The 27,207-nt window shown below is 41.9% G+C and overlaps 2 protein-coding genes and 1 long non-coding RNA gene across 3 annotated transcripts in view; 1 reads left to right on the forward strand and 2 right to left on the reverse strand.

Moving 5' to 3' along the window:
• LOC139027965 (uncharacterized) overlaps positions 1-27,207 on the reverse strand; it is a 140,291-nt gene that overhangs the window by 15,825 nt on the left and 97,259 nt on the right. The window lies entirely within an intron of this gene.
• Positions 735-9,171, forward strand: LOC111965506 (melanocyte protein PMEL-like). Its single transcript, XM_023989677.2, has 12 exons — positions 735-866; positions 4,840-4,935; positions 5,034-5,180; positions 5,319-5,465; positions 5,721-5,882; positions 6,058-6,363; positions 6,505-7,329; positions 7,441-7,620; positions 7,735-7,837; positions 7,956-8,161; positions 8,292-8,382; positions 8,615-9,171. The coding sequence occupies exons 1-12, from the start codon at positions 809-811 to the stop codon at positions 8,766-8,768; spliced, it is 2,475 nt and encodes an 824-aa protein (XP_023845445.1). The 5' UTR covers positions 735-808; the 3' UTR covers positions 8,769-9,171.
• Positions 15,773-25,887, reverse strand: LOC111965516 (tubulin alpha chain). Its single transcript, XM_023989684.3, has 4 exons — positions 25,785-25,887; positions 17,470-17,692; positions 17,231-17,379; positions 15,773-17,118 (listed from the first exon to the last, which is right to left on the reverse strand). Exons 1-4 carry the CDS (start codon positions 25,785-25,787, stop codon positions 16,138-16,140), a joined length of 1,356 nt encoding a protein of 451 aa, XP_023845452.1. The 5' UTR covers positions 25,788-25,887; the 3' UTR covers positions 15,773-16,137.

Genomic DNA, 27,207 nt, shown 5'->3' on the forward strand with positions numbered 1-27,207 from the left:
CCTGATGTTACTGCACTGTTGGAGCTAGAAACATAAGTATTTTTCTGCACCTGCGATAACATCTGGTAGATTAAGAACATTGGGACAGTAATCAAAAGGTCACTGGTTCGAATCCCCAAGCCTAATGGGTGAAAAGTCTGTGGATGTGCCCTTGAGCAAGGCACTTAACCCAAATTGCTCCTGTACATTTTTCTGGATAAGAGCGTCTGCTAAATGACCAAAATGTAAAATCGGCAAATCTATGTAGACGACCAATAAACTTTGATTTATTGCGTTTTTCTACCACAACCACTAAGCCATTCATTCCATGTCCCCACTGTCTTATGAAAATGGGAAAAGTATCACTCTGTACTTGTTGGAGAAATTGTATGTCCGAAATCAGATCATTTCCTAAATTCTTCAAAAGAAATGAAAGCGTTTTATGCCTCATCTTTCTTTCAAGCACCAGTGCAAAGATAGCATTTTTTTTAAATACATTCTGACATGTAGAAATATTTTTGGGGAATTGATGGTAACACTACATTAAGGTTCATCCTTTTAGCTACTGTAATTATCCAATAAAACATTTGAAAACATAATAGCATTGCTAACAAAGTGTGTCTGTCTATTCACATAGTTGATTATAGTGGGAGGGGCAGGTTTGTAGCCTCCCTATGATCAGAGGTGAGAGGCAAGTTTATGGTAATTAAGGGTCCAAGACTCTTTTATAGGGAATCAGGATCCTACCACAAGACTCTCTGGGTGTGTTGTTGGGTTTTTAAGACTAGGGTAAGGAACTGGGCAGAGAAAGGACACACAGACACGCACAATGAGGACTTTACTGGCGGTACTGGTGTTGGCTATCTCATCAGCAGCTTTAGAAGCAAGTGAGTATATATGGATTACTTTCTAAGTTACTATTTGATAAAACACTGGTTGCTCCATCCCCTCTTTCTTGAGTTATGTGCAGTGTTGGACGGGAGATGGGGCTGAGGTAGAATTAATTGAAATAATGGAAATATTCTCACTGAGTATTGCTAAGTACTCACTGAGCAATGACATTTGTGCAAACAATCCCTTTTAGTAGTGAAATGTTTGTTCTATATTTCCCCAAAATATAAACTAATTGCTTGTTTTGTATTCCAAAAACTCTTACATTTGACTAATCAATACATATGATATAACTTGTCTGAGGATCTGTCAATCATCATATTATTAATGAGAAACTATAACAATTAATTGTAYGGTTGTTTACACGCTAATGGTACTTGGACAAGCTCAACAAACATAAGTAATAGCGAGTAAATGGTCTCCCTCATATCTTGAACTTCGTTTTTTAAATGGTTTCCTTTATTCTGAGGGTCTTTATAGAAACTGAGCTCTAAAGCCTGAACTTTGTATTTTGCATTGCCATTGAAAAGGATTAATAATAATCTATGCATTACTGCCTCCTCAATACACTGCATATATACTCAATAAATATCTGCATAAGAGTAAAACGTTTCAATACTTGGTGAATATACAGGACCACCAGTGTCTGAAATTACAACATTTTTAAAGAGTGTAGTGTACTGGCATAATCTTCAAAATAACACCATTTTGTGCAGTTCAACTTTAAAGTGTGGATAATTTAATTAAGAAGATCCTGAGTCAATTCACATTAATTTTAAGCTTCGACATGAGCTCGTCATGCAATTAATTTTGGGAGTACATTTAGGGATTAATCAAATGTGATATTCTGTAGACCGGAAAAAAATGTTTTTGCCGTGCTTTGTCTACATTAATCTCACATTAGCAAGAATTCCGCCACTGTGTAATATACAGTAGGATAGCATGTCTATTAACTACTGACAGGGTGGGCCACAGATTACATGCTTGTAATCAAGAATAGCGCAATCACATGCCAAGTTGGTTTCCAAACCCTAAAACTCTTCTGTGCATCCTGCAGTTTCAATAGTAAGGTGAACATTTTCTCAGCTCTCAACAATAGAACAGAATAACTATATTTTTTCCCTGAGGAAACGTTATAACTGAAGTTTGGGTTTCACTATCGATCATGAGGTTCAAAGTGTCATCTACCAATGTGTTGTATTTAATGGATATCCAAACCAAACCACAAGCTGTAATTCACTTGGTAGGAGATATCGGTCTTTTCATTGGCAATCAGTTTGAAGTGTGACTATGTGATTAATGACTGCACATGATAACGATATTATGGCTTGTCATTATGAGTGAGTTATTTTAGAGGATGCATTCCTGGGATTGTTGAAGCTGAATATTATTGTACTGTATATGCCAAGGGGAGTACAAGGGGCTCATAATAACAGAAGATAATGTAGTTGTTGCGGTTTCCTAAATCCTGAACTTGCACCTTATGATACATTATCATGATTTCAGTCATATAACACACACTCGCGGGTGCGCACACACTCGTATGTGGGACGTGCACACACAAACACACACACAGCGGTAGCAGAGTGAGGCCCCTCTGATGTCTGAACTCCACAGAGGCTCTCCTCCTTCCAGCATTTGGGAGTACGGCTGCCTGTGCTCAATTGACAGTCACATGAAAGGGATTTACGGGGATTGCAGGGGCCATGTGACTCGCCTGGAACCTCCACCTCGCTCTCCCCCCACTTTCACAACCATCAAAGAAATACCTGAACTACCCACCACCTCTATCTACCCCGCCAAACAACTATATTTTATGCTTCTTTAAGTAAAATGTCAGTAAATGTCTTTGCCCACCCACACCCCATCTTGTGCCCATTTGCCAGACTGTAACATCATGATGATAACTTTTCCTCTACCCAGGGTAGGCAACATGGCAGCGAACACTTCACCATATAATATGGTCAAAAAAATGGAATAGCTATGGTTGTATTTTCAGGAAGGAAGGGTCAGATACTGTAGGTTTGGAGAAGTAGAAATTGTGTCAAAATGTTCAATAACCATTTGAGCCAGGGTTATACACATTCCAGGTCTGAGTAGTAGATCTTTGCATGACATTCACTCAAAGGACAAAGTAAAAGTGAATGCTAATTAATTAGCCCGGTAGGTAGAGAGTTCTGGGTGCCAGGATCCTGTTCCTGACTAATGTCTAGACAATAGCAATGCTCTAATAAAATACATTTTCAACTTCAGATTTACATCTAGATTTAATTGTGCAGTGGTCAATTGGCAACTGACCAACTGGTCTTACAAACAGATTTACCATTAGGGTTTTTGTTGTTGCCTAATGGGAATACCTCACCATAACCACTGCCACTGGTGATGTTACATAACTGATAAAACCTCAATAATATAATTAATATGAATGTAGCAGTTCACTGTACAGTACCAGTCGAAAGTTTGGACACACCTACTCATTCAAGGGTATTTCTTTATTTCTGCTATTTTCTACATTGTAGAATAATAGTGAAGACATCAAAACTATAAAATAGCACATATGGAATCATGTAGTAACCAAAAAAGTGTTAAGCAAATCAAAATATATTTTATATTTGAGCTTCTTCAAAGTAGCCTTGTTGACAGCTTTGCACACTCTTGGCATTCTCTCAACCTGCTTCATGAGGTAGTGCCTTAACAGGTGTGCCTTGATTAATTTGTGGAATTTCTTTCCTTAATGCATTTGAGCCAATCAGTTGTGTTGTGACAGGGTAGGGGTGGTATACAGAAGATAGCCCTATTTGGTAAAAGACCAAGTCCATATTATGGCAAGAACAGCTCAAATAAGCAAAGAGAAACGTCAGTCCATCGTTACTTTAAGACACGTTTTTTCAAGTGCAGTCGCAAAAAACATCAAGCTCTATGATGACACTGGCTCTCATGAGGACCGCCACAGGAAAGGAAGACCCAGAGTTACCTCTGCTGCAGAGGATAAGTTCATTAGAGTTACCAGCCTCAGAAATTGCAGCCCAAATAAATGCTTCACAGAGTTCAAGTAACAGACACATCATAACATCAACTGTTCAGAGGAGACTGCGTGAATCAGGCCTCCATGGTCGAATTGCTGCAAAGAAACCACTACTAAAGGACACCAATAATAATAAGAGACTTGCTTGGGCCAAGAAACACAAGCAATGGACCTTAAACCAGTGGAAATCTGTCCTTTGGTCTGATGAGTCTAAATTTGAGATTTTTGGTTCCAACCGCCGTGTCTTTGTGAGATGCAGAGTAGGTGACTGGATGATTTCCAGGTGACTGGATGATTTCCGCATGTGTGGTTCCCACCATGAAGCATGGAGGAGGAGGTGTGATGGTGTGGGGTGCTTTGCTGGTGATACTGTGTGTGTGGACAATGACCCAAAACACACCTGCAGGCTGTGTAAGGGATATTTTACCAAGAAGAGTGATGGAGTGCTGCATCAGATGACTTGGCCTCCACAATCACCTGACCTCAACCCAATTGAGATGGTTTGGGATGAGTTGGACGAAAAGCAGGAAAAGGAAAAGAAGGAAAAGCAGTCAACAAGTGCTCAGCATATGTGGGAACTCCTTCAAGACTGTTGGAAAAGCATTCCTCATGAAGCAGGGTTGAGAGAATGCCAAGTGTGCAAAGCTGTCATCAAGGCAAAGGGTGGCTACTTTGAAGAATATCAAATATAAAATATATTTTGATTTGTTTAACACTTTTTTGGTTGCTACATGGTTCCATGTGTGTTATTTCATAGTTTTGATGTCTTCACTATTATTCTACAATGTACAAAATAGTCAAAATAAAGAAACACCCTTGAACGAGTCGGTGTGTCCAAACTTTTGACTGGTACAGTATGTCAAAGTGTGATCAACAAAAACATTGTTTCAATTAGGAGAACGAGAGAAAAAGTACCCTAAAACTTCAACCCTTTCGTTTTTCAGAGCCTAAAACCCGTTTCACACGCTACCGCTCATGGAACTCACAAATGTATCCAGTGTGGAAAGATGGGGACTCCCGATACAGAAACTGTTGGACTGGTGGGTTTTCACTTTACTGCACGTTTTTATAGACCAATCAACTTCTATTGAAACGTTTACCTCTTTCTATTGATGTATTTATCACTCTCTGTCACCAGGTGGCGAAGTTACATTCGATGTGAAAAACGATGCACCCACCCTGACTGGCTCAAAGGCAACCTTTAACATCAACCTTCGCCTTCCATCAAACCAGACAGCACGTCCTGATGGACAGGTGGTGTGGGTGCGTAACTGCACTGTCAATGGTGAGCTTTCCTTTCAAATTCAACCGCTATACCATACCATCGACCCCACAGTTTTTTTTTTGTCGTATAGGCCTACAGTCTTTTTCTAGTGTTCCTAACCTTTTATGTTAAACTGGGTGTGATCCTCTTCTCCTACAGGAACACAGTACCGTCAGGGCCAGGCTGTGTACCCCGACCAGGTCTCTGGTCCTTCAGGAGAGTACAGTGGTGTCTTCCCTGATGGCACCCCCTTCACTGGGACAGCAGACAGGAAACCCCACTACGTGTTTGTGTGGAAGACATGGGGTAAAAACAAGCTCTTTCATTTACAGACATTGATGTGAGAAAGTGCTAACACAATAACCTAATGCTTTCTGGTATTGACCAAGCTGTGCGCAGTGTGCGCTGTGAAATTATTCCTTTGATAAGAGGGTTGAAAGGATTAGTAAAGCAGCTGCTGTTCCTCTGAGCTTTGTCAACTCAAGGTTTGATCATCAGGCCATTCAGTTAAGTTTTATAACCGTTGCTGTGTTTTCTAACTAATGCTGCTTTGTATCCCAGGACGTTACTGGCAGGTGGCAGGCGGGCCCTCCTCTTCTCTCACCATCGGCACAGACAATGTGCCCCTAGGCTCTTACAACATGGAGGTGGTCATCTACCACTGCCGTGGCAAGGACAAGTTCATTCCTCTGGGCTACGCCTCCACAACCTTCTCCATCACAGGTGGGCAGCTGTTTAAGAGGAAACACTTGCCAAATTTAAATGCACAAAGTATTATTTTAAACAGCAAATCAATTAACCCTAATTTGACTTCAATTGATCATTTTAGATCCTTTGAATTTATTCTCATGATCTTTCACAACATTAACTTGACATGTTTTGCCTTGTGCCTCCCCAGAACAGATCCCCTTCACGGTGTCGCTAACCCAAATTAACGATGTGAACCAGGCTGACCAGAGCTTCATCCAGAACCGGGCCATTGTCTTCAGCATCAGCCTCCACGACCCCAGCCAGTACCTCAGCACCTCAGACATCACCTTTAACTGGAACTTTGGTGACAACAGCGGCACCCTCATCTCCAGGGAGCGCCAGGTCACACACATGTACCTCACCGCTGGCACCTACAGGCCTCAGGTGGTCCTGATGGCAAGCATCCCCAACGGCTGTGACACGCCTGCAGACCCCACCACTGCTAACCCCACTGGTAAGAGACATAATTTTATATTTTACAGCGCATCCATTTATCAGATACAATATTTCCTTTACCAAAGTCAATTCATATTTGGTGCATATAACTTACGTAACAGTTGTAAGTAAAATGTGTTGTTTTTGTGTTTTCAACCAGTGTTGGCCGGAGCCCCTGCCATGGTTGTGGTGGTCTCTACCCCAGAGGCAGCTCCAGCTGACATCGCCCTGGATCTACTCGCCTCTGACGTTGCCCCTGCTGAGGCTGCAGATGCAGTTGCAGCCGATGACACAAATGCAGTCGAAGCCGATGCCGCAGTCGAACCCGCAGACACAGCCAATGCCGCAGCCGAACCCACTGCCTCAGAGGGAGTCGAGGTGGTTGCCTCAGTGGCCCCTGCGGCAGAGGATGCCACCGTTGTCCCAGCAGTAGAAGATCCAGCTGTTGTCCCGGCAACAGAGGACAATGCCACTGTCCCTGCAGTAGAAGCCGATGCCACAGCAGAAAACACGGCTGCTCCAGCCGTTGAGGACCCCGCTGCTGTCCTGGCTGTGGAGGCAGCCACAACTGCCCCCGTCGCTCCAGCAGCTGAAGAGGCAGCTGCTGAAACCTCAGTGGTAGAGGCTACGGCCGCAGATGTGCCCGTCATCGACGCTGCTGCTTCAGTAGCTCCAGTTGCAGAGGGAGAGGAGGCCATAGTGGACCTGGTGGCCACAGTCCTCCCAGAGATCCCAGTCGTAGCCTCTGTTGCTGCTACGGCGGAGGAGGCCTTGGTTGCCGATACTGAAGTGGAGGTTGCGGCTGCTACAGAGGTGGCCCAGGCTGAGATCGTGGCCCCTGCTGCTAACGTCATTGTTCCTGCCGACACAGAGGCTGCCGCTGTGGTGGAGGTGGTGCCAGCTGAACCTGCTCTTGAGACCGAGGCAGCGCTAGAGGCAGAGGTCGTAGAGACTGTGAATGAGGTTGCAGCTGACGTCACTGCCGGTGATCACTTACTTAGTTACTTACTCATTCTATATATAAACAAAAACACGTAATCAATCATTTGAGTCTTTTCATAATATTAATAACTTACTGTGTCTTTGTTTTCTTCAGCACCAGCAACAGTGACTGCTCCAGTGGAGCGTGAGGTAGCAGCAGAGGCTGAGATAGAGGCAGACACAGAGACACAGGTGGTTCTTGTTGTGGCTAAAAGGCAGGTTCCGGAACTTCCAGCAACTGACAACTGTATGATCTACCGCTACGGCTCCTTCTCGACCTCAGTGGATGTCGTCCGTAAGTCCACATATGTCCAGATACTGTTGACGTGTTTTCAATACAGTCGCAGCTGAGATGTAAAATGCAGGTGACGGTTGCTGATAATGATCTCTCATCTATCTAATTTCTCAGAGGGTATTGAGAGTGTGGCGATCACCCAGGTGACCAACGTGGTGTCTCTGGCCACTGAGGTGGTGCAGAATGCTGTGGACCTGACCATCACCTGCCAGGGGAGGTGAGTAGCCAGCCAGCAGTGGAGACAGGACCCAAGGGACCGTCCACATTCTATTTAAATTAGCATTTTGAACATTGCCATCCCCTGCACTTCATATCTCCACCTTCTCTTTACTTAGCCTGCCCAATGAAGTGTGCACCATTATCTCGGACGCAGACTGCATCACACCTGTGGAGACCGTTTGTAACAACGTGACACCCTCCCCAGATTGTCAGATGATACTTCGCCAGTTTTTCAACGAATCTGGAGTGTTCTGCGTCAATGTGTCCCTGACAAATGATGTTAGTCTGGCTGTGGCCAGTGCTAAAGTCAGTGTGACAGTGGGTGAGTGAAATTTAACGAACAACCGTACATAAAGCTTTATGAACTTCACAAAACGTTTTTCTATTATATTTCACTGATCTGCGGAGTGTACTGTACCATACCTTGCTCATACTGTGTGTTGTGGTTGCAGGTTCCAACTCCTCCACAGCAGGCACTGTGGCTGCGGTTCTGGGTGTCATGGTCCTTGTCTGTGTTGTTGGTGCCATTGCTTTGACCTACAAGTGAGTGAAAGACAGTTCTAACCACCGTAAACGTTGCCTGATGCAATGAAAGTCACACACTTCCTGGTTTCACCAAATTGATACTTGATTTATGATCCACAAAAATTATTGACACATAGTGGTCCAATAAAAAACAGATCCCATGCCATTATTATGTGTCTTTTATATAATGCACATCTTATTTTTTTCAAACTCTACAATGAATGTCAGCTAACTTGTGTTTTCCAACCAGGGGGTTTAAGCAGTATCGCCCACTGAGGGAGGACTCCACAGGTGGCAGCATGGGCAGCTCTGGAATCACGTCTGTGCCTATGCTGCTGTGGAATCTTCTGAGCCGACAGACACCAGGAGAAAGAAGCCCACTGCTTCAGGGAAGCGTGGTGTGAACACTCAGAACCATCTGCACTGATACAGCACACACCCATGCATGTAAATATCACTCAGACACACACATCCACTCAGCATGCATGTGTACCCATAAAGACACATACTGTACACTTGCAGACTCAGACACACACAGTCACCCTAATGCGGAGGCAAACTGCAACAAGAACAAGCAATATAAAGCAGTTGTATTCTGTATTGTTACACTGAAAGCAAATTTAATGAAAACGATCATGTTTTGCTAATGTTTTTCAACATAGAACAAAACAGAAACCCCCAAAGGCAAAATTAACGTTTGTTTCTGGCATTGCATTACTTGTGACAAAATATTATATTTATTTTGACCCACATACTTTTTTATTTGAAAAATAAAAACGGATTAAAGTTGTCAAAAATCGAATAATTTATGCTGTACTTTTTGTGTACTTGTTACACACTCTTCTTTAGAATGTAATCATAACAATGAATGACTGTCTTTTATGCTTCCAACATATTAATTTGCTTTGCTAACTCGTCTAATTTGAATTGCCAGTTTTTATAACATATTTAGTGTCACCTCAAAAGGAAGTATTTACATTTCAGTGACGTAAGAATTTTCAATTATACCTCAAAATTATAACGTTCCTAGTCCTAACTAATCTTGCATCCTTGATTTTGTCCTCCATGCCCTTACGGTTGAGTGGTTTATTTTATATATATATATTAGTGGCTTATTGTAGAAAGGTAAAGTCTATTCAACATTTAACTGTTATGGGTTTTATCATTACATAGCCACGAATAAAGAGAAGAAACCCATTCCTGAAGTAGCACAGAGGTTTGGCCACAGGGTGTCATAGTAGAAGTACTGTAATATTAAAAGGAATTGATTGAAGTCTAAGGAAAATATAGGCATTGAAAGGAATTAGGTTAAGTCCAAGTAAGTTAAGGAAAATTATCAAGACTCAATAGAGCTCTAATTGTCATCACATTCAATAGTAAAGCGTCCTCTTCTTATTGTAAACCAGTTGCTGTCCAAGGTAAGAATATATAATTTTTTTCATGAACGCTCATTAAATATAAATTACAAGCTATTGCTTTTATGTTTTATTTTTCATTTAAAAAAAAAGAATRGCAGGAAATTATCTCAAGGAAATTATCTCAGGGATTCTTGAAAGTCGGGACAATCCTTGTCCGGCAGTGAAACTTTTTTTTTACAGTAAAAAAAAATGAATTCTGGTATATTATTTGAGATAAGAATGTACATTTAGGGACATTTTATAAGGGAAAGATTTGTTTTTGGCATTTTCTAAATAGTTTCAATATTATTAATTTCCATGTAGTCTTTATTCCTGGAAATGCCCTTGTCCGGAGCAAAGGATCCCAATTTCAAATTCTCAAAAACAAGTGTTCTGAAAACTGTCCCTTATAGATTTTAACAGAAAAATGATCTTATGTAGTTTTCTAGCAATAGCCCTCTGTTACTAAAGAATATCTGTATCAAAACTGTGATTCCAAAAAGATGTGTCTGAATACATGGTCAACTCTGTCAGATTTGTCTAATATCCTAAAATAATCATTAATGAGCAGGGTCAACTTCCGTGCCTTCAGAAAGTATTCACACCCCTTTACTTTTTCCACATTTTGATGTGTTACAGCCTGAATTTAAAATGTATTAAATTTTGATTTTGTGTCACTGATCTACACACAATACCCCATAATGTCAAAGTGGAAGTATTTTATTTTAGACATTTATTTWAAAAAATGGCAAGCTGAACTGTATTGAGTCAATAAGTATTCAACTCCTTTGTTATAGCAAACCCAAATAAGTTCAGGAGTAAAAATGTGCTTAACATATTGCAAAATAAGTTGCATGGACTCATTCCGTGTTCAATAATAGTGGTTAACAAAAATTTTGAAAGCTACCTCATCTCTGTACCCCACACACATACAATTATCTGTAAGGTAGTAGTCAATTTCAAGCACAGATTCAACCACGAAGACCAGGGAGGTTTTTCAATGCCTCGCAAAGAAGGGCACCGATTGGTAGATAAACGCTAAATATCCCTTTGAGCATGGCGACGTTATTAATTAGGCTTTGGACAGTGTATCAATACACCCAGTCACTACAAAGATATAGGCATCCTTCCTGCCGGAGAGGAAGGAAACTGCTCAGGGATTTCACCATGAGGCCAATGGTGATTATAAAATAGTTAGAGTTTAATGGTTGTGATATGAGAAAACTGAGGATCGATCAACAACATTGTAGTTACTATACAATACTAACCTAAATGACAGAGTGAAAAGAAGGAAGCCTGTAAAAATGTACAAATACAAATATTCCAAAACATTGATCCTGTTTGCAACAAGGCACTAAAGTAATACTGCAAAAAATGTGGCAAATAAATTTACTTTTTGCCCTGAATTAAAAGTGTTATGTTGAGGCAAATCCAACACAACACATCCCTGAGTACCACTCTTCATATTTTCAAGCATGGTGGTGGCTGCATCATGTTATGGGTATACTTGTCATCGGCAAGGACTAGGGAGTTTTTTGGTATAAAAATAAACAGAAAACAGCTATCAGCACAGGCAAAATCCTACAGGAAAATCTGGTTCAGTCTTCTTTCCAACAGACACTGGGAGATGAAGTCACCTTTCAGCAGGACAATAACCTAAAACACAAGGCCAAATCTACACTGGAGTTGCTTACCAAGACTACATTGAATGTTATTGAGTGGCCTAGTTACAGTTGTCACGAACCGGCTCAAAGCCCGTAACAAAAGGGAGACAACGTGGAGATAAGGAGTAACAACATATATTTATTAAATAAAGTAACCTAAATGCAATTAACAATGGTGTGTGTAATCAGTAATCAGTAGTGTAAGTGAGTGTTTTGCATGCATGAATGTGATAATGCAGGGTGTTGAAAGATGCTAAAACAAACAACCAAAAACCACCCAAGAAACACAACAAAATCTATAAAGGTGTCTGCATGGAGAGAGTCTCCTCCATGAATGGGGAAGTGGTGCATTTATCCTATGACAGTGGGCCCCAGGTGTTTCCCATGTAGCTGACGACCCTCCCAACTCCGCCCACCGACATCCTAATAAGGAAACAAGAACAAAGAGAGAATACGGCAGACAGAGTGGGAGGGTCGTCACACAGTTTTGACTTAAATCGTCTTGAAAAATCTATTTCAAGAATTGAAAATGGCTGTCTAGCAATGATCAACAATTAACTTGACAGAGCTTGAATATTTTTTTAAAGAATAATGGGCAAAATATTGTACAATCCAGGTGTGCAAAGCTCTTAGCCAAAAAGACTCACAGATGTAATCACCGCCAAAGGCTGCTTCTGCAAAGTATTGACTCAGGTGTGTGAATACTTATGTAAGTGAGATATTTCATTTCGATGTCAATAAATGAGCAGAAAAATTATAAAACATGTTCTCACTTTGTCATTGTGGGGTATTGTGTGTAGATGGGTGAGAATGTATTTTATTTTATTAGAATTTGGGCTGTAACAACAAAATGTGGAATAAGTGAAAGGGTTACAAATACTTTCTGAAGGCACTGTATAGCATTTTACCTTTATTTAACTAGGCAAGGCAGTTAAGAACAAATTCTTATTTTCAATGACGGCATAGGAACAGTGGGTTAACTGCCTTGTTCAGGGGGAGAACGACAGATTTTTACCTTGTCAGCTCGGGGACTTGAACTTGCAACCGTTCAGTTACTAGCCCAACACTCTAACCACTAGGATACCCTGCCGCCCCTTAACGAACCCTTATTCATGTCCTCATTACATGTAATGCAACAAGACCACTCAWGGTCTGGAAAGTTCTCTACTGTTTATAGATTTAAACTAACAACATTGGAATCACCTTGGTCACAAGATCACAACCATAAACTGTAAACTCCATCTGCCTGACAGAATACGCGTTTTGGTTCAAATATGTTACATTTAATTAGGTTTTAGAGTCATAAAGCAACTGAGAAAAAAAGTTGCTGCTGTGTATACCACTTGAATGTCAACTCTGTCAGAGTGCTGAAATATCTGATCGAATGGTTATGTTTTTATTGGGGATTTTCAACTGATGGCTAACCCTCTTAAGATCTTTTTTTTCTGCAATATTGTGAAGAAAACATAAACCATTTTTTACTGTTCTGTAACATATGCTTAAACAGTTGAAGTATTTTCTGTGCTAGACCTAATGGATAACGTTTGCTTTATAAACGTTGTTTAATGTTCCACATCTAGAAAAACATGCCAAAATGGTAACCAAATTAACCCTGTAGCATTAGTGCTATAAAACAAAACAAAAAGAAGTTTAGAGATTTGTATTACATATTTTAATCATCTAATGTTAGAATGAAACAATCAAGGCCTTTAAACATGTGTGGACAGTAAATGAAATGCCTTCCACGGTGTCTGACGGAGTTGACATAAATCCAGTTAGTTGCATATTATGTTCCTTTACATGGTGTGATAGCTCATACTTTGGTCTATCAAAATACAGTACCCCCAAAAAATAAGTGTTAAACAAATCAAAATATATTTCAGATTTTACATTCTTCAAAGTAGCAACCCTTTGCCTTGATGACAGCGTTGCACTCTCTTGAGAAATGCTTTTCAACAGTCTTGAAGGAGTTCACATATGCTGAGCACTTGGAGCATTAGTGCTATAAAACAAAACAAAAATAAGTTTAGAGATTTGTATTACATATTTGAATAATCGAATGTTAGAATTAAACAATCAAGGCCTTTAAACATTTGTGGACAGTAAATGAAGTTCATATATGCTGAGCACTTGTTGACTGCTTTTCCTTCACTCTGCGGTCCAACTCATCCCAAACCATCTCAATTGGGTTGAGGTCGAGTGATTGTGGAGGCCAGGTCATCTGATGCAGCCCTCTCCTTCTTGGTCAAATAGCCCTTACACAGCCTGGAGGTGTGTTGGGTCATTGTCCTGTTGAAAAACAAATTATAGTACCACTAAGCGCAAACCAGATGGGATGGCATATCGCTGCAGAATGCTGTCGTAGCCATGCTGGTTAGGTGTGCCTTGAATTCTAAATAAATTACTGACAGTGTCACCAGCAAAGCACCCCACACCATCACACGTCCTCCCCCAAGCTTCATGGTGGGTGCCCGCCGTTCACCTACTCTGCGTCTCACAAAGACACAGCAGTTGGAACCAAAAATCTCAAATTTAGACCAAATTCCAGATTTCCACCGGTCTAATGTCCATTGCTCGTGTTTCTTTGCCAAAGCAAGTCTCTTCTTCTTATGGGTGTCCTTTAGTAGTGGTTTCTTTGCAGCAATTTGACCATGAAGGCCTGATTCACGCAGTCTCCTCTGAACAGTTGATGTTGAGAGGTGTCTGTTACTTGACCTCTGTGAAGCATTCATTTAGGCTGCAATTTAAGAGGCTGGTAACAGCAGAGGTAACTCTGGGTCTTCCTTTCCTGTGGCGGTCCTCATGAGAGCCAGTTTCATCATAGCGCTTCATGGTTTTCACGACTGCACTTGAAGAAACGTGTCTTAAAGTAATGATGGACTGTCATTTCTCTTTGCTTATTTGAGCTGTTCTTGCCATAATATGGACTTGGTCTTTTACCAAATAGGGCTATCTTCTGTATACCTACTTGGCTCAAATGCATTAAGGAAAGAAATTCTACAAATTAACTTTTAACAAGGCACACCTGTTAATTGAAATGCATTCCAGGTGACTACCTCATGAAGCTGGTTGAGAGAAATCCAAGAGTGTGCAAAGCTGTCATTTTTTATTTAACTAGGCAGGTCAGTTTAGAACAAATTCCTATTTGCAATGATGGCCAACCCCGGCCAAACCCTGACCTAACCTGGACGACGCTGGGCCAATTTTGCGCATAGCTATGGGACTCCCGATCACGGCCGATTGTGATACCGGGATTGAACCAGGGTCTGTAGTGACACCTCTAGCACTGCGATGCAGTGCCTTAGACCGCTGTGCCGCTCGGGAGCCTCAGTCATCAAGGCGAAGGGTGGCTACTTGGAAGAATCTCAAATATAACATATATTTAGATTTGTTTACAATTTATTTCATCGTTTTGATGTCTTCACTATTATTCAACAATGTAGATGATAGTAAAAATAAAGAAAAACCCTGGAATGAGTAGGTGTGTCCAAACGTTTGACTGGTACTGTATATATTTCAAATTTTGTTAATATTAAGACAAATATTTGTGGGRAAAAAGTTGAGATTGTCCTGTCTTTCAAGAATCCCTGAGCTTAAAACAGCAACATGTTCTCTTAGCCTCATGGCAAAATGTGTAAAATAGCAAGATATTAGCAATAAAACTGAATTTTTCTCTCCGCCCCATGACAAAAGAAATTACGTCCATTGCTTGGACCTTGCGGGGGGCCCCGGATTTGCGCTACGCCACTGGAGACCAGTTGTTAATAAAAAAATAAATGCACAACTCTACTGCAATAAAATGTTAATTTCATTCTTGATTGTTTTGATTCCGGTAACATTTCTCAGGTTGCTGCATAAAATATTTTGTAAAGCTGCTAGAAAATAACATAATGTTGCTGCAGTTAGATATGCCTGAAGAATAAAATCTATATTTGTATGCAGATGGTTGTGCTATATTGTAGGCTATTAGCATTACTGGAAAGCAAGTTGCACCACTTTTCAATAAGTGTTATGTTAATTACATGTTAATTTCCTAATGTAATTACAGTGTTTTAGGTACACATTGTTACATAGTTATGTCTTCTTGCAACATGCACTTTGAAAGATTTGCACACGGATATAAAACAATAATTTTAGGGTGAGGTTCAGCTAAATATATACATATAAATTGTCAATGTGTAATTACACAAACAGGTAGTTGTAGAACTAAGTAACAATATGTATCTACTACCTACATTGTTATTACACTGCAACAATCAAATGATTCCTTCTTGAGAAACACTGTGGTAAGTTTTAGTGAGTGAAGAAAAAAACAAATAAATACATTAAGAAAGAAAGACAAGAAGCAAAACTCCTCCAGTAATTTATTGCATATAACAGACAAAAGAGGACAGACCGCTGCAGTGTAAAATAACATAAAACCGTAAAAAGTAAAACCATTGCAACACAATGACATTCCCTGAACACAACCACAGCAAATTTCATTAACAACTTTCGGTGCCAATGGAATGCATGAATATCTATGATGTGTGACAGTGTTTGCTAGCCATTTCCAACGCTAATAAGGAAAGCTGAGCCATGTAAACTTCTGACCAGTGATAAGCATACTAGTGATATGACTAAGGTGAACCCTTTTTCTAAGAGTGTAGTGGAAACAATTCAGTCATTCTCAGCTCTGGGTCACATAGGAATGTGTGAATTTGGCAGGGTATTTAATACTCCTCTCCCTCCTCCTCTCCCTCTCCCTCAATGGAGTCGACACCCACCTCCTCATAATCTTTCTCCAGGGCAGCCATGTCTTCCCTGGCCTCAGAGAACTCTCCCTCCTCCATACCCTCACCTACGTACCAGTGCACGAAAGCACGCTTGGCATACATCAGGTCAAACTTGTGGTCAAGGCGGGCCCAAGCCTCAGCCACTGCAGTGGTGTTGCTAAGCATGCACACTGCCCTCTGGACCTTGGCCAGATCTCCACCAGGTACCACAGTTGGGGGCTGGTARTTGATACCAACCTTGAAACCAGTTGGGCACCAGTCTACAAACTGGATGGAGCGTTTTGTTTTGATGGTGGCAATGGCAGCGTTAACATCTTTGGGCACAACGTCACCACGGTACAGCAGACAGCAGGCCATGTACTTGCCGTGACGTGGGTCACATTTCACCATCTGATTACATGGCTCAAAGCAAGCGTTGGTGATCTCAGACACAGAGAGCTGCTCATGGTAAGCCCTCTCTGCTGAGATCACTGGGGCATAGGTGGCCAGGGGGAAGTGGATACGGGGATAGGGCACCAAGTTGGTCTGGAACTCTGTCAGATCAACATTGAGGGCACCATCGAATCGGAGGGAAGCAGTGATGGAGGACACAATCTGGCTGATCAACCTGTTAAGATTAGTGTAGGTGGGACGCTCGATATCGAGGTTCCTACGGCAGATGTCATAGATAGCCTCATTGTCTACCATGAAAGCACAGTCTGAATGCTCCAGGGTGGTGTGGGTGGTCAGGATGGCGTTGTAGGGCTCAACAACAGCTGTGGACACCTGGGGAGCTGGGTAGATGGAGAACTCAAGCTTGGACTTCTTGCCATAGTCAACAGACAGGCGTTCCATCAACAGGGAGGTGAAACCAGAACCGGTGCCACCTCCAAAGCTGTGGAAGACCAGGAAGCCCTGGAGGCCAGTGCACTGGTCAGCCTGGAGAGAGGGAGGAGAGGTGTTTCAGATCATTATGGAGGGATAAAGATACAGAATTTACAGAGATGTGGGTAGAGTGTTTGTTAGTACGACATCATATGTAAGTTCTCACCAGTTTGCGAGTCCTGTCCAAAACCAAGTCTATGATCTCTTTGCCGATGGTGTAATGCCCACGGGCGTAGTTGTTGGCTGCATCCTCCTTCCCAGTGATCAGCTGCTCAGGATGGAAGAGCTGGCGGTAAGTTCCAGTTCGCACCTCATCTGGAAAAAGAAAGACCTGTAAGCTGAGGGCTCAAGACTAAGGAGATACCATAGTGTCATCATCATTGTTTCAAGACAAAGAGATCGTACCAATGACAGTGGGCTCCAGATCCACAAACACAGCCCTGGGGACGTGCTTGCCAGCTCCAGTCTCACTGAAGAAGGTGTTGAAGGAGTCGTCTCCTCCTCCGATGGTCTTGTCACTGGGCATCTGACCATCTGGCTGGATCCCATGCTCCAGACAATAGAGCTCCCAGCAGGCATTGCCAATCTGGACACCAGCCTGGCCCACATGGATGGAGATACACTCACGCTTGAGAAAGAGAAGAGAGCGCAATTTCATTGGATCACACTGTACACAATCAAGGTAAATGTCAACGATGTCACCAAAGCATTGGCATGTGCATTTATGAGAGGAGAGCCAATGGAAAGAGGGCACACATTAAAAATGGCATCCGGTCTCCATTATATCTAATCCAATGCAAATCAGATTCTTGCACTCTTTTCATCTGAAGGGCAAACTGTATTGTGCTACATTTTCCCCCATGATTGAATGCACATCACTAAGGACTTAACATGGTCCACACACACCCRCAGTCTTGAAAAGGGCATGGTAGAGCTTCTTCCCCCTCAGGAGGCTAAAAAGATTTGGCAAGTTCTACAGCTGCACCATCGAGAGCAACTTGACTGGCTGCATCCCCACTTGGTATGGCAAATGCACCGTCCTCGACCGCAAAGCGCTACAGGGGGTGGTGAGGACAGCCCAGTACATCATTGGGACCGAGCTCCCTGCCATCCGGGATCTCTATATCATGGGGTGTCAGATGAAGGTCCGAAAAATTGACAAAACTACAGCCACCCAAGCCATAGACTGTTCACTCTGCTACTGTCCGGCAAACACTGCCAGAGCATTGGGGCGGCAGGTAGCCTAATGGTTAGAGCATTGGGCCAGTAACTCAAAGATTGCTAGATCGAATCCCCTAGCTGACAAGATAAAAACCTGTTGTTCTGGCCCTGAATAAGGCTGTTAACCCACTGTTCCTAGGCCATCATTGTAAATAAGAATTTGATCTTAACTGGCTTGCCTAGTTAAATAAAGGTTAAAACTTCACAAATAAAAAATTGGCTCTGAGACAGCTTCTACTCCCAAGCCATAAGATTGCTAAATAGTCAATTTATGGTTGCCCCAAAAAAACTTTCATGCTATAGAATCAGCTTGATCCCCTCTGTCGAAGACGCTTGGACCTTCTTTTTTGATATTTTCAGTGGTATTGTTAACAAACACGCCCCCATAAAGAAAATGAGAATTAAAAACAGGTTCAGCCCCTGGTTCGACTGTGATCTTGCAGAGTTACTCCACCTTAAGAATTGCAATTTGCGAAAGGCTCAGCACATGCATACTCAGGCTGACTGGCTATCGTTCAGGCAAATGAGAAATAAGTGCACTCAGGCTATCTGTAAGGCCAAAGTTAGTTACTTTAAGGAGCAGTTCTCTCTCTATGGGTCTAACCCCAAGAAATTCTGGAAAACAGTTAAAGACCTGGAGAATAAACCCTTCTCCTCACAGCTGCCCATGTCCCTTAATGTTGATGATGTGGTTGTTACTGACACATGGCTGAGCTCTTTAATCACCAGTTCAATAAGTCAGGATTCCTGTTGACTCAGCCATGCCTCCTTGCCCGTCCAACATTTCCTCATCTCCCACCCCTTCTAATGCGACTATCCTCGATGCTTCTCCCTCTTTTTCCCCTGCCCCGCTACAGAGTTTCTCCCTGCAGGCAGTCACTGAGTCCGAGGTGCTAAAGGAGCTCCTTAAACTTGACCCCCAAAAAACATCTGGGTCAGATGGTTTAGACCCTTTCTTCTTTAAGGTTGCTGCCCCTATCATCGCCAAGCATACCGCTCCTTTCTGGGGAGGTTCCCATTGCTTGGAAGGCAGCCACGGTTTGTCCTTTATTTAAAGGGGAGATCAAGCTGATCCTAAGTGTTATAGGCCTATTTCTATTTTGCCCTGTTTATCAAAAGTGTTGGAAAAACGTGTCAATAATCAACTGACTGGCTTTCTTGATGTCTATAGTAYTCTCTCAGGTATGCAATCTGGTTTCCACTCAGGTTATGGATGTGTCACTGCAACCTTAAAGGTCCTCAATGATGTCACCATTGCCCTTGATTATAAGCAATATTGTGCTGCTATTTTTATTGACTTGGCCAAAGCTTTTGATACGGTAGACCATTCCATTCTTGTGGCCCGGCTAAGGAGTATTGGTGTCTCTGAGGGGTCTTTGGCCTGGTTTGCTAACTACTTCTCTCAAAGAGTGCAGTGTATAAAGTCAGAAAATCTGCTGTCTCAGCCACTGCCTGTCACCAAGGGAGTACACCAAGGCTCGATCCTAAGCCCCATGCTCTTCTTAATTTACATCAACAACATAGCTCAGGCAGTAGGAAGCTCTCTCATCCATTTATATGCAGATGATACAGTCTTATACTCAGCTGGCCCCTCCCAGGATTTTGTTAAAAGCTCTACAACTAGGCTCTCTTAATGTCCAAAAAGCTTTCTCTACCCGTAATCTTGTTCTGAACACCTCCAAAACAAAGGTCATGTGGTTTGTTAAGAAGAATGCCCCTCTTCCCAGAGGTGTTATTACTACCTCTGAGGGTTTAGAGCTTGAGGTAGTCACCTCATACAAGTACTTGGGAGTATGGCTAGACGGTACACTGTCCTTCTCTCAGCACATATCAAAGCTGCAGGCTAAAGTTAAAACTAGACATGGTTTCCTCTATCGTAATCGCTTCTCTTTCACCCCCGCTGCCAAACTAACCCTGATTCAGATGACCATCCTACCCATGCTAGATTACGGAGACATAATTTATAGATCGGCAGGTAAGAGTGCTCTCGAGCGGCTAGATGTTCTTTACCATTCGGCCATCAGATTTGCCACCAATGCTCCTTATAGGACACATCACTGCACTCTATTCTCCTCTGTAAACTGGTCATCTCTGTATACTTATTTATTAAACCCTCTTAGGCCTCACTCCCCCCTATCTGAGATATCTACTGCAGCCCTCATCCTCCACATACAACACCCGTTCCGCCAGTCACATTCTGTTAAAGGTCCCCAAAACACACACATCCCTGGGTCGCTCCTCTTTTCAGTTCGCTGCAGCTAGCGACTTTGTTGCAGCTAGCCGCAACAAACACTCAAACTGGATAGTTTTATCTCAATCTCTTCATTCAAAGACTCAATCATGGACACTCTTACTGACAGTTGGGGCTGCTTTGTGTGATGTATTGTTGTCTCTACCTTCTTGCCCTTTGTGCTGTTTTCTGTGCCCAATAATGTTTGTACCATGTTTTGTGCTGCTACCACGTTGTGTTGCTACCATGTTTTTGTTATGTTGTGTTGCTACCATGCTGTGTTGTCATGTGCTGCTGCCTTGCTATGTTGTTGTCTTAGGTCTCTCTTTATGTAGTGTTGTGTTGTCTCTCTTGTTGTGATGTGTGTTTTGTCCTATATTTATATTGTATTTTTTGTATTTTTTATCCCAGGCCCCCGTCCCCGCAGGAAACCTTTTGTCTTTTGGTAGGCCGTCATTGTAAAAAATGATTTATTCTTAACTGACTTGCCTAGTTAAATAAGGTTACATTTAAAAAATCWAAAAAAAATTACACACAGTATCTACCTCAAATATCTCGTACCTCTGCACATTGATCTGGTACTGGTACTCCCTGTATATAGTAGCTCCATTCTTTCGCATTTTATTTTATTACTCTTCTGTTACTATTATTATTTTTAAACTCTGCATCATTGGGAAAGGATCGTAAGCAATTCTTTCATGGTAATGGCTACACCAGTTGTATTCAGCACATGTGAAAAATAACATTTGATTTGATTTGCAGGGTGCTGGGATGAAATACAGTTAGGCTGCATTTTTTCCCACACTGCAGCACTGCAGCTATTCCACACAATCATCCCCTCTGTTCTGAGTGCACAAATGGATTTGGAAAAGTGGGAATTATGCCATGAAAAGGGACCGCCCTGAACTGCAGTCTGCAGGAGGTGAGAGAGGTAGAGAGAGAGAGAGAGAGAGAGAGAGAGAGAGAGAGAGAGAGAGAGAGAGAGAGAGAGAGAGAGAGAGAGAGAGAGCGTGAGAGCAAGAGGACCAAAAGCTGCAGCATGACCAGGACAAATCACGCAACCATCCCCCCCACCTTCCTTCTTCTCTCCTCCCCTTCCCCCTCCCTTCTTCGCCCCAGCTTCACCCTGCTGTTACCAAGGGATTTGCTTGCATATTTCCGTTGCTAAGCAACTTGGCCCTAGCAGGGAACCGTTTGAGGTTTTGCACAGGAGGGGGTGGTTTGTGCACTTTCCATTAAAAAATAACGATTTAGATTTGTCTATGAGGTACACTTGCCCAGTGATGCTCAAAAGCTATGGCGCTTTATTTTCAACAACCCTCAGGGCACCAACCCTCATTAGGGCAAATCATTGACATCTCATGTTGCAAAATGGAAGACTATACAGATTCTGCAGTGCATAGACTTAACAGTAATGCCATTATAGGAATAGTAGCCTTTATGTGCAGCGATAACACTTGAACCGGTGACTGTTATATCAAATGTGCTTGTCTCTGGTTGTAAAGCAGCTGCCAGGAAGGCTAAACTAAACATGAACATGGAAAGACAAGGGTGCAGCTGGCTAGAATGGTTTAAACACAGATCCATCTGCATAAGACCACTTCAGACAAAGATCTTATCCTTCCCCCTGTCAGGTCTCATCCTGGAGACCATATGCACCGGCAGAGATTAAGGATGTCGCAGCTCCCCACCAGCTTTCAGTGTTAATCAATGAACGCGGTTCACCTGAGTCTGTTTTTTTCCTATTAATATTATAGTGTATACTTTCCTCAAAAAAGAAAGAGTTAGATCATAGTCATTTGAACTTCAATATGTATGAAACTGTTCCACAATATCTGTAATGGGTTGGTAATGTTGGTTTGTTCCTGTGTTAGAAACTTTGGGTACATTTTGTCAATGTTATCCACTTTACTTAATTCTTATCTCTTGAAGGATCCACAATTTTATTTATGTTTCCTTTATTTAACTAGGCAAGTCAGTTAAGAACAACTTCTTATTTTCAATGATGGCCTAGGAACAGGGGGTTAACTGCCTTGTTTAGGAGCAGGACAACAGATTTTTATCTTGTCAACTCATGGATTTGATCTTGCAACCTTTCAGTTTCTAGTCCAACGCTCTAACCACTAGGCTACCTGCCTCCCCAATAATGACATAGCGGGATGTAGGGGTGCTGATGGTGCTGCAGCACCCCTTGAAAAATCGGAATTGAAAAAATATATATATTGAAAAAATAAAAATACATTGAAAAAATATTTTTTCACAAAAGTAGTTCACTGGGCCTTTACTGGTATTAGCTGCGATATAGACATCTTTAGCACAGGCCCAATTTTTTTCTTCAGGATCTCGGCTTTGGCAAAAAAGGTAGTTGTATAATTAAGAACAGTATCTTGCAGGACTCAATAGCTGGAATTGTACGAGCTGTGGCCCTGTCCGTTTCTCTGTGATTGTCATTCTAATGGATCCTGAAAGAACAAAACCCTGTCCTCAAACATTTCCAAGTTATGGGCAAAGACACAAAACATCCACATCAAATTAAATATTTTTCTTGATCAAATAACATGGAAAACAACCACTTTTTGTGCAGTATTAATTTAACATCCTTACAAACCACTTAATGTAAATGTACATTACTGTATTATAGCCTCGTCATCTACAGTGCACTCAAAAAGTATTCAGTCCCCTTCCCTTTTTCCACATTTTGTTACATTTCAGCCTTATTCTAAAATTGATTAAATCATCATCAATCTACACACAATACTCCATAATGACAAAGTGAAACCAGGTTTAGAGACATTTTTGCAAATGTATTACAAATAAAAAACAGAAATACCTTATTTACATAAGTATATAAGATCCTATGCTATGACACTCGAAATTGAGCTCAGGTGCATCCTGTTTCCATTGATCATCAACTTTATTGGAGTCCACCTGTGATTGATTGGACATGATTTGGAAAGGGACATACCTGCCTATATAAGGTCCCACAGTTGACAGTGCATGTCAGAGAAAAAAACAGGACATGAGGTCAAAGTAATTGTCCGTAGAGCTCAGAGACAGGATTATGACGAGGCACCGATCTGGAGAAGGGTACCAAAACATTTCTTCAGTATTGAAGGTCCCCAAGAACACAGTAGCCTCCATCCTTCTTTAATGAAAGAAGTTTGGAACCACCAAGACCCTTCCTAGAGCTGGCTGCCCGGCCAAACTGAGCAACCAGGGGAGAAGGGCCTTGGTCAGGGAGGTGACCAAGAACCCGATGGTCACTCTGACAGAGCTCCAGAGTTCCTCTGTGGAGATGGGAGAACCTTCCAGAAGGACAACCATCTCTGCAGCACTCCACCAATCAGGCATTTATGGTAGAGTGGCCAGAAGGAAGCCATTCCTCAGTAAAAGGCACATGACAGCCCGCTTGGAGTTTGCCAAAAGGCACCTAAAGGACTCTCAGACCATGAGAAACAAGATTCGCTGGTCTGATGAAACCAAGATTTAACTCTTTGTCCTGAATGCCAAGCGTCATGTCTGGAGGAAACCTGGCACCATCCCTACAAGCATGGTGGGGACAGCATCATACAGTGGGGATGTTTTTCAGCGGCAGGGACAGTGAGACTAGTCAGGATCGAGAGAAAGATGAACRGCGCAAAGTACAGAGAGATCCTAGATGAAAACCTGCTCCAGAGCGCTCAGGACCTCAGACTGGGGCAAAGCACAAAGCAAAGACAACGGAGGAGTAGCTTTGGGACAAGTCTCTGAATGTCCTTGAGTGGCCCAGCCAGAGCCCAAACTTGAACCCGATCGAACATCTCTGGAGAGACCTGAAAATAGCTGTGCAGCGACGCTCCCCATCCAATCTGACAAAGCTTGAGTGGATCTGCAGAGAAGAATGGGAGAAACTCCCCAAATACTGTGAGCCAAGCTTGTAGCGTCATACCCAAGGAGACTCGAGGCTGTAATCACTACCAAAGGTGCTTCAACAAACTACTGAGTAAAGGGTCTGAATACTTAAGTAAATGTGATATTTACGTTTTTTTTTTWWATAAATTTGCAAACATTTCTACAAACCTGTTTTTKCTTTGCCATTATGAGTTATTGTGTGTAGATTGATGAGGGGGAAAAACAATGTAATCAATTATAGAATAAGGCTGTAACGTAACAAAATGTGTAAAAAGTCAAGAGGTCTGCATACTTTCCGAATGCACTGTATGTTTGTACTTGTAGACTTTCCATGTCCATGAAGAAAAACAATGCTAAATACAGTAATTGAGTACATTGAGACATCAAGTGGTTTGTGAWGATGTGATGATGTGGCTCAGTTGGTAGAGCATGGCACTTGCAATGCTAGGGTTGTGGGTTCAATTCCCATGGGGGACCAGTATGAAAATGTATGCGTTCACTTACTGTAAGTTGCTCTGGATAAGAGCGTCTTATAAAATGGATAGAGTAGACCCATTTCAAATAGAAAGAATTTGGATTTGCAAAGTATTTCAACAAACTGGAAAACATATATCAAGCAAGTATTTTTATATTACACAAGTATTATCAGATTAAATGTTTTGTACAGATAATTATCAGACTCAAGTTACCAATGCGGGTAAACACTCAAATACATTTAGTTTAAAACATTTCACAAAAGTAGTGCACTGGGCCTTTACTAGTCCTGTATTAGCTGACCAATATAGCAGCACCCCCCACCCCCAAACAAACTAATTCCCGCGGCTATGCATAATACATTTGATGGAGATGCCAACAGAATGCCTAAACGTCCATATGCGCTAAGGCACCAAAGATAAGAGTCGCTTATCATCCGTAGCCCGCCGCCAATAGTTACGGGCATCAATTCACCTCAAACACATGAGCTTTCATTTTCCAGCAAAGCGACAATGTAATGTTTTTTTTTATTGAGTCGACATGAGGATACACCTTCACTATATAAGATACACCTTCACTGTATAACTTCGTAATAAGCCTACAATTGAAAATAGGGTTCCATGGGCAATAGGGTATTTCCTCGACAGTTTGAAGCATAGCCTATCTATCATATTCCGGTAGTCAAATAAATCAGTGACCACTGATTTAAGCCATAAAATGTCATTCCAGCCACAATATGAATGTAGCCATATACATATTATGCAACAAAATATTAGGCTATGCAAAGTTACATTGATGGAATGGATGAGTCGCTATAGCACCACCATCAGTGGAATGAGAGCTGCACACACCACATAAAGAAATCAAGACTACTTTCAACATTTATGTGGTAAACTGTACTCACCATTTTACTGACGGAGAGGAATTTTAGAGGAATATGTAAAAAGAAAGTTTCTACAATTTTATCTTTGGATGAGAGAGAAGTTACTTTATGCGACAGCTAAGAGTCGATGTAGTAACTGAACTCAAACATCGTGGCGCGCTAATATTTGTAGTATCGCAAGGAGGGCTGATCCAGCATACATGAATAAATTAATAAATTAGGAAGAGGAGAGGATCAAGACCGCAGGCCTAGGCGTGAGGCCTATGGTGGGAGAGATGCATTTCCCCCTACCTTGTGAAAATAGTTGCATTGGTCCTGTTTGTTGTTTTAACAAGAGTTCAAATCAAATTGGATTTAAGCTTCCCTGCATTATGGATTTAAAATGGATTTAAGTTTCCCTGCATTAAAGTCCTGGGCCCTAGGAGTGCCACCTCTGGATGAAAATTTTCCACAGGAGGTTGGTGGCGCCTTAATTGGGGAGGACGGGCTCGTGGTAATAGCTGGAGCGGAATAGATGAAATGGTTCCATGTGTATGATGTCATTCCGTTGACTCCGTTCCAGTTATTATTATGAGCCGTCCTCCCCTCAGCAGCCTCCGTTGTTTTAAACCTATCCCTAACCTTAACCACACTTCTAACCCTAATGCCCAACCCTAATCTTAAATTAAGAACAAAAAGCACATTTTTGTTTTCCTACATTTTTACAATATAGCCAATTTTGACTTTGCAGCTTGCCCATCTTGCCCATCTAGCGGATATCACTCAGTTCTGCCTCCAGGACAAGACTCATCCCAATCTGCCACGCATTTTTCCCCCCACCTTTATTTAACCAGGTAGGCTAGTTGAGAACAAGTTCTCATTTACAACTGCGACCTGGCCAAGGTAAAGCAAAGCAGTGCGACACAAACAACAACACAGATTTACACATGGAATTAACAAGCGTACAGTCAATAACAGAATAGAAAAAAAAGAAAGTCTATATACAGTGTGTGCAAATGGCGTGAGGAGGTAAGGCAATAAATAGGCCATAGTAGCGGAGTAATTACAATTTAGCAAATTAACACTGGAGTGATAGATGAGCAGATGATGATGTACAAGTAGAAATACTGGTGTGCAAAAGAGGAGAAAAGTAAATAAAAACAATATGGGGATGAGGTAGGTACATTGGGTGGGCTATTTACAGATGATCTATCTACAGCTGCAGCGATTTTGCAATTCGTTCCAGTCATTGGCAGCAGAGAACTGGAAGGAAAGGCGGCCAAAGGAGGTGTTGGCTTTGAGGATGACCAGTGAGATCTACCTGCTGGAGTGCATGCTACGGGTTGGTGTTGTTATCGTGACCAGTGAGCTGAGATAAGGCGGAGCTTTACCTAGCATAGACTTATAGATGACCTGGAGCCAGTGGGTCTGGCGACGAATATGTAGCGAGGGCCAGCCGACTAGA

This window comes from Salvelinus sp. IW2-2015, linkage group LG1, assembly GCF_002910315.2.
Source record: "Salvelinus sp. IW2-2015 linkage group LG1, ASM291031v2, whole genome shotgun sequence".
In the NCBI taxonomy this organism is placed as follows: Eukaryota; Metazoa; Chordata; class Actinopteri; order Salmoniformes; family Salmonidae; genus Salvelinus; species Salvelinus sp. IW2-2015.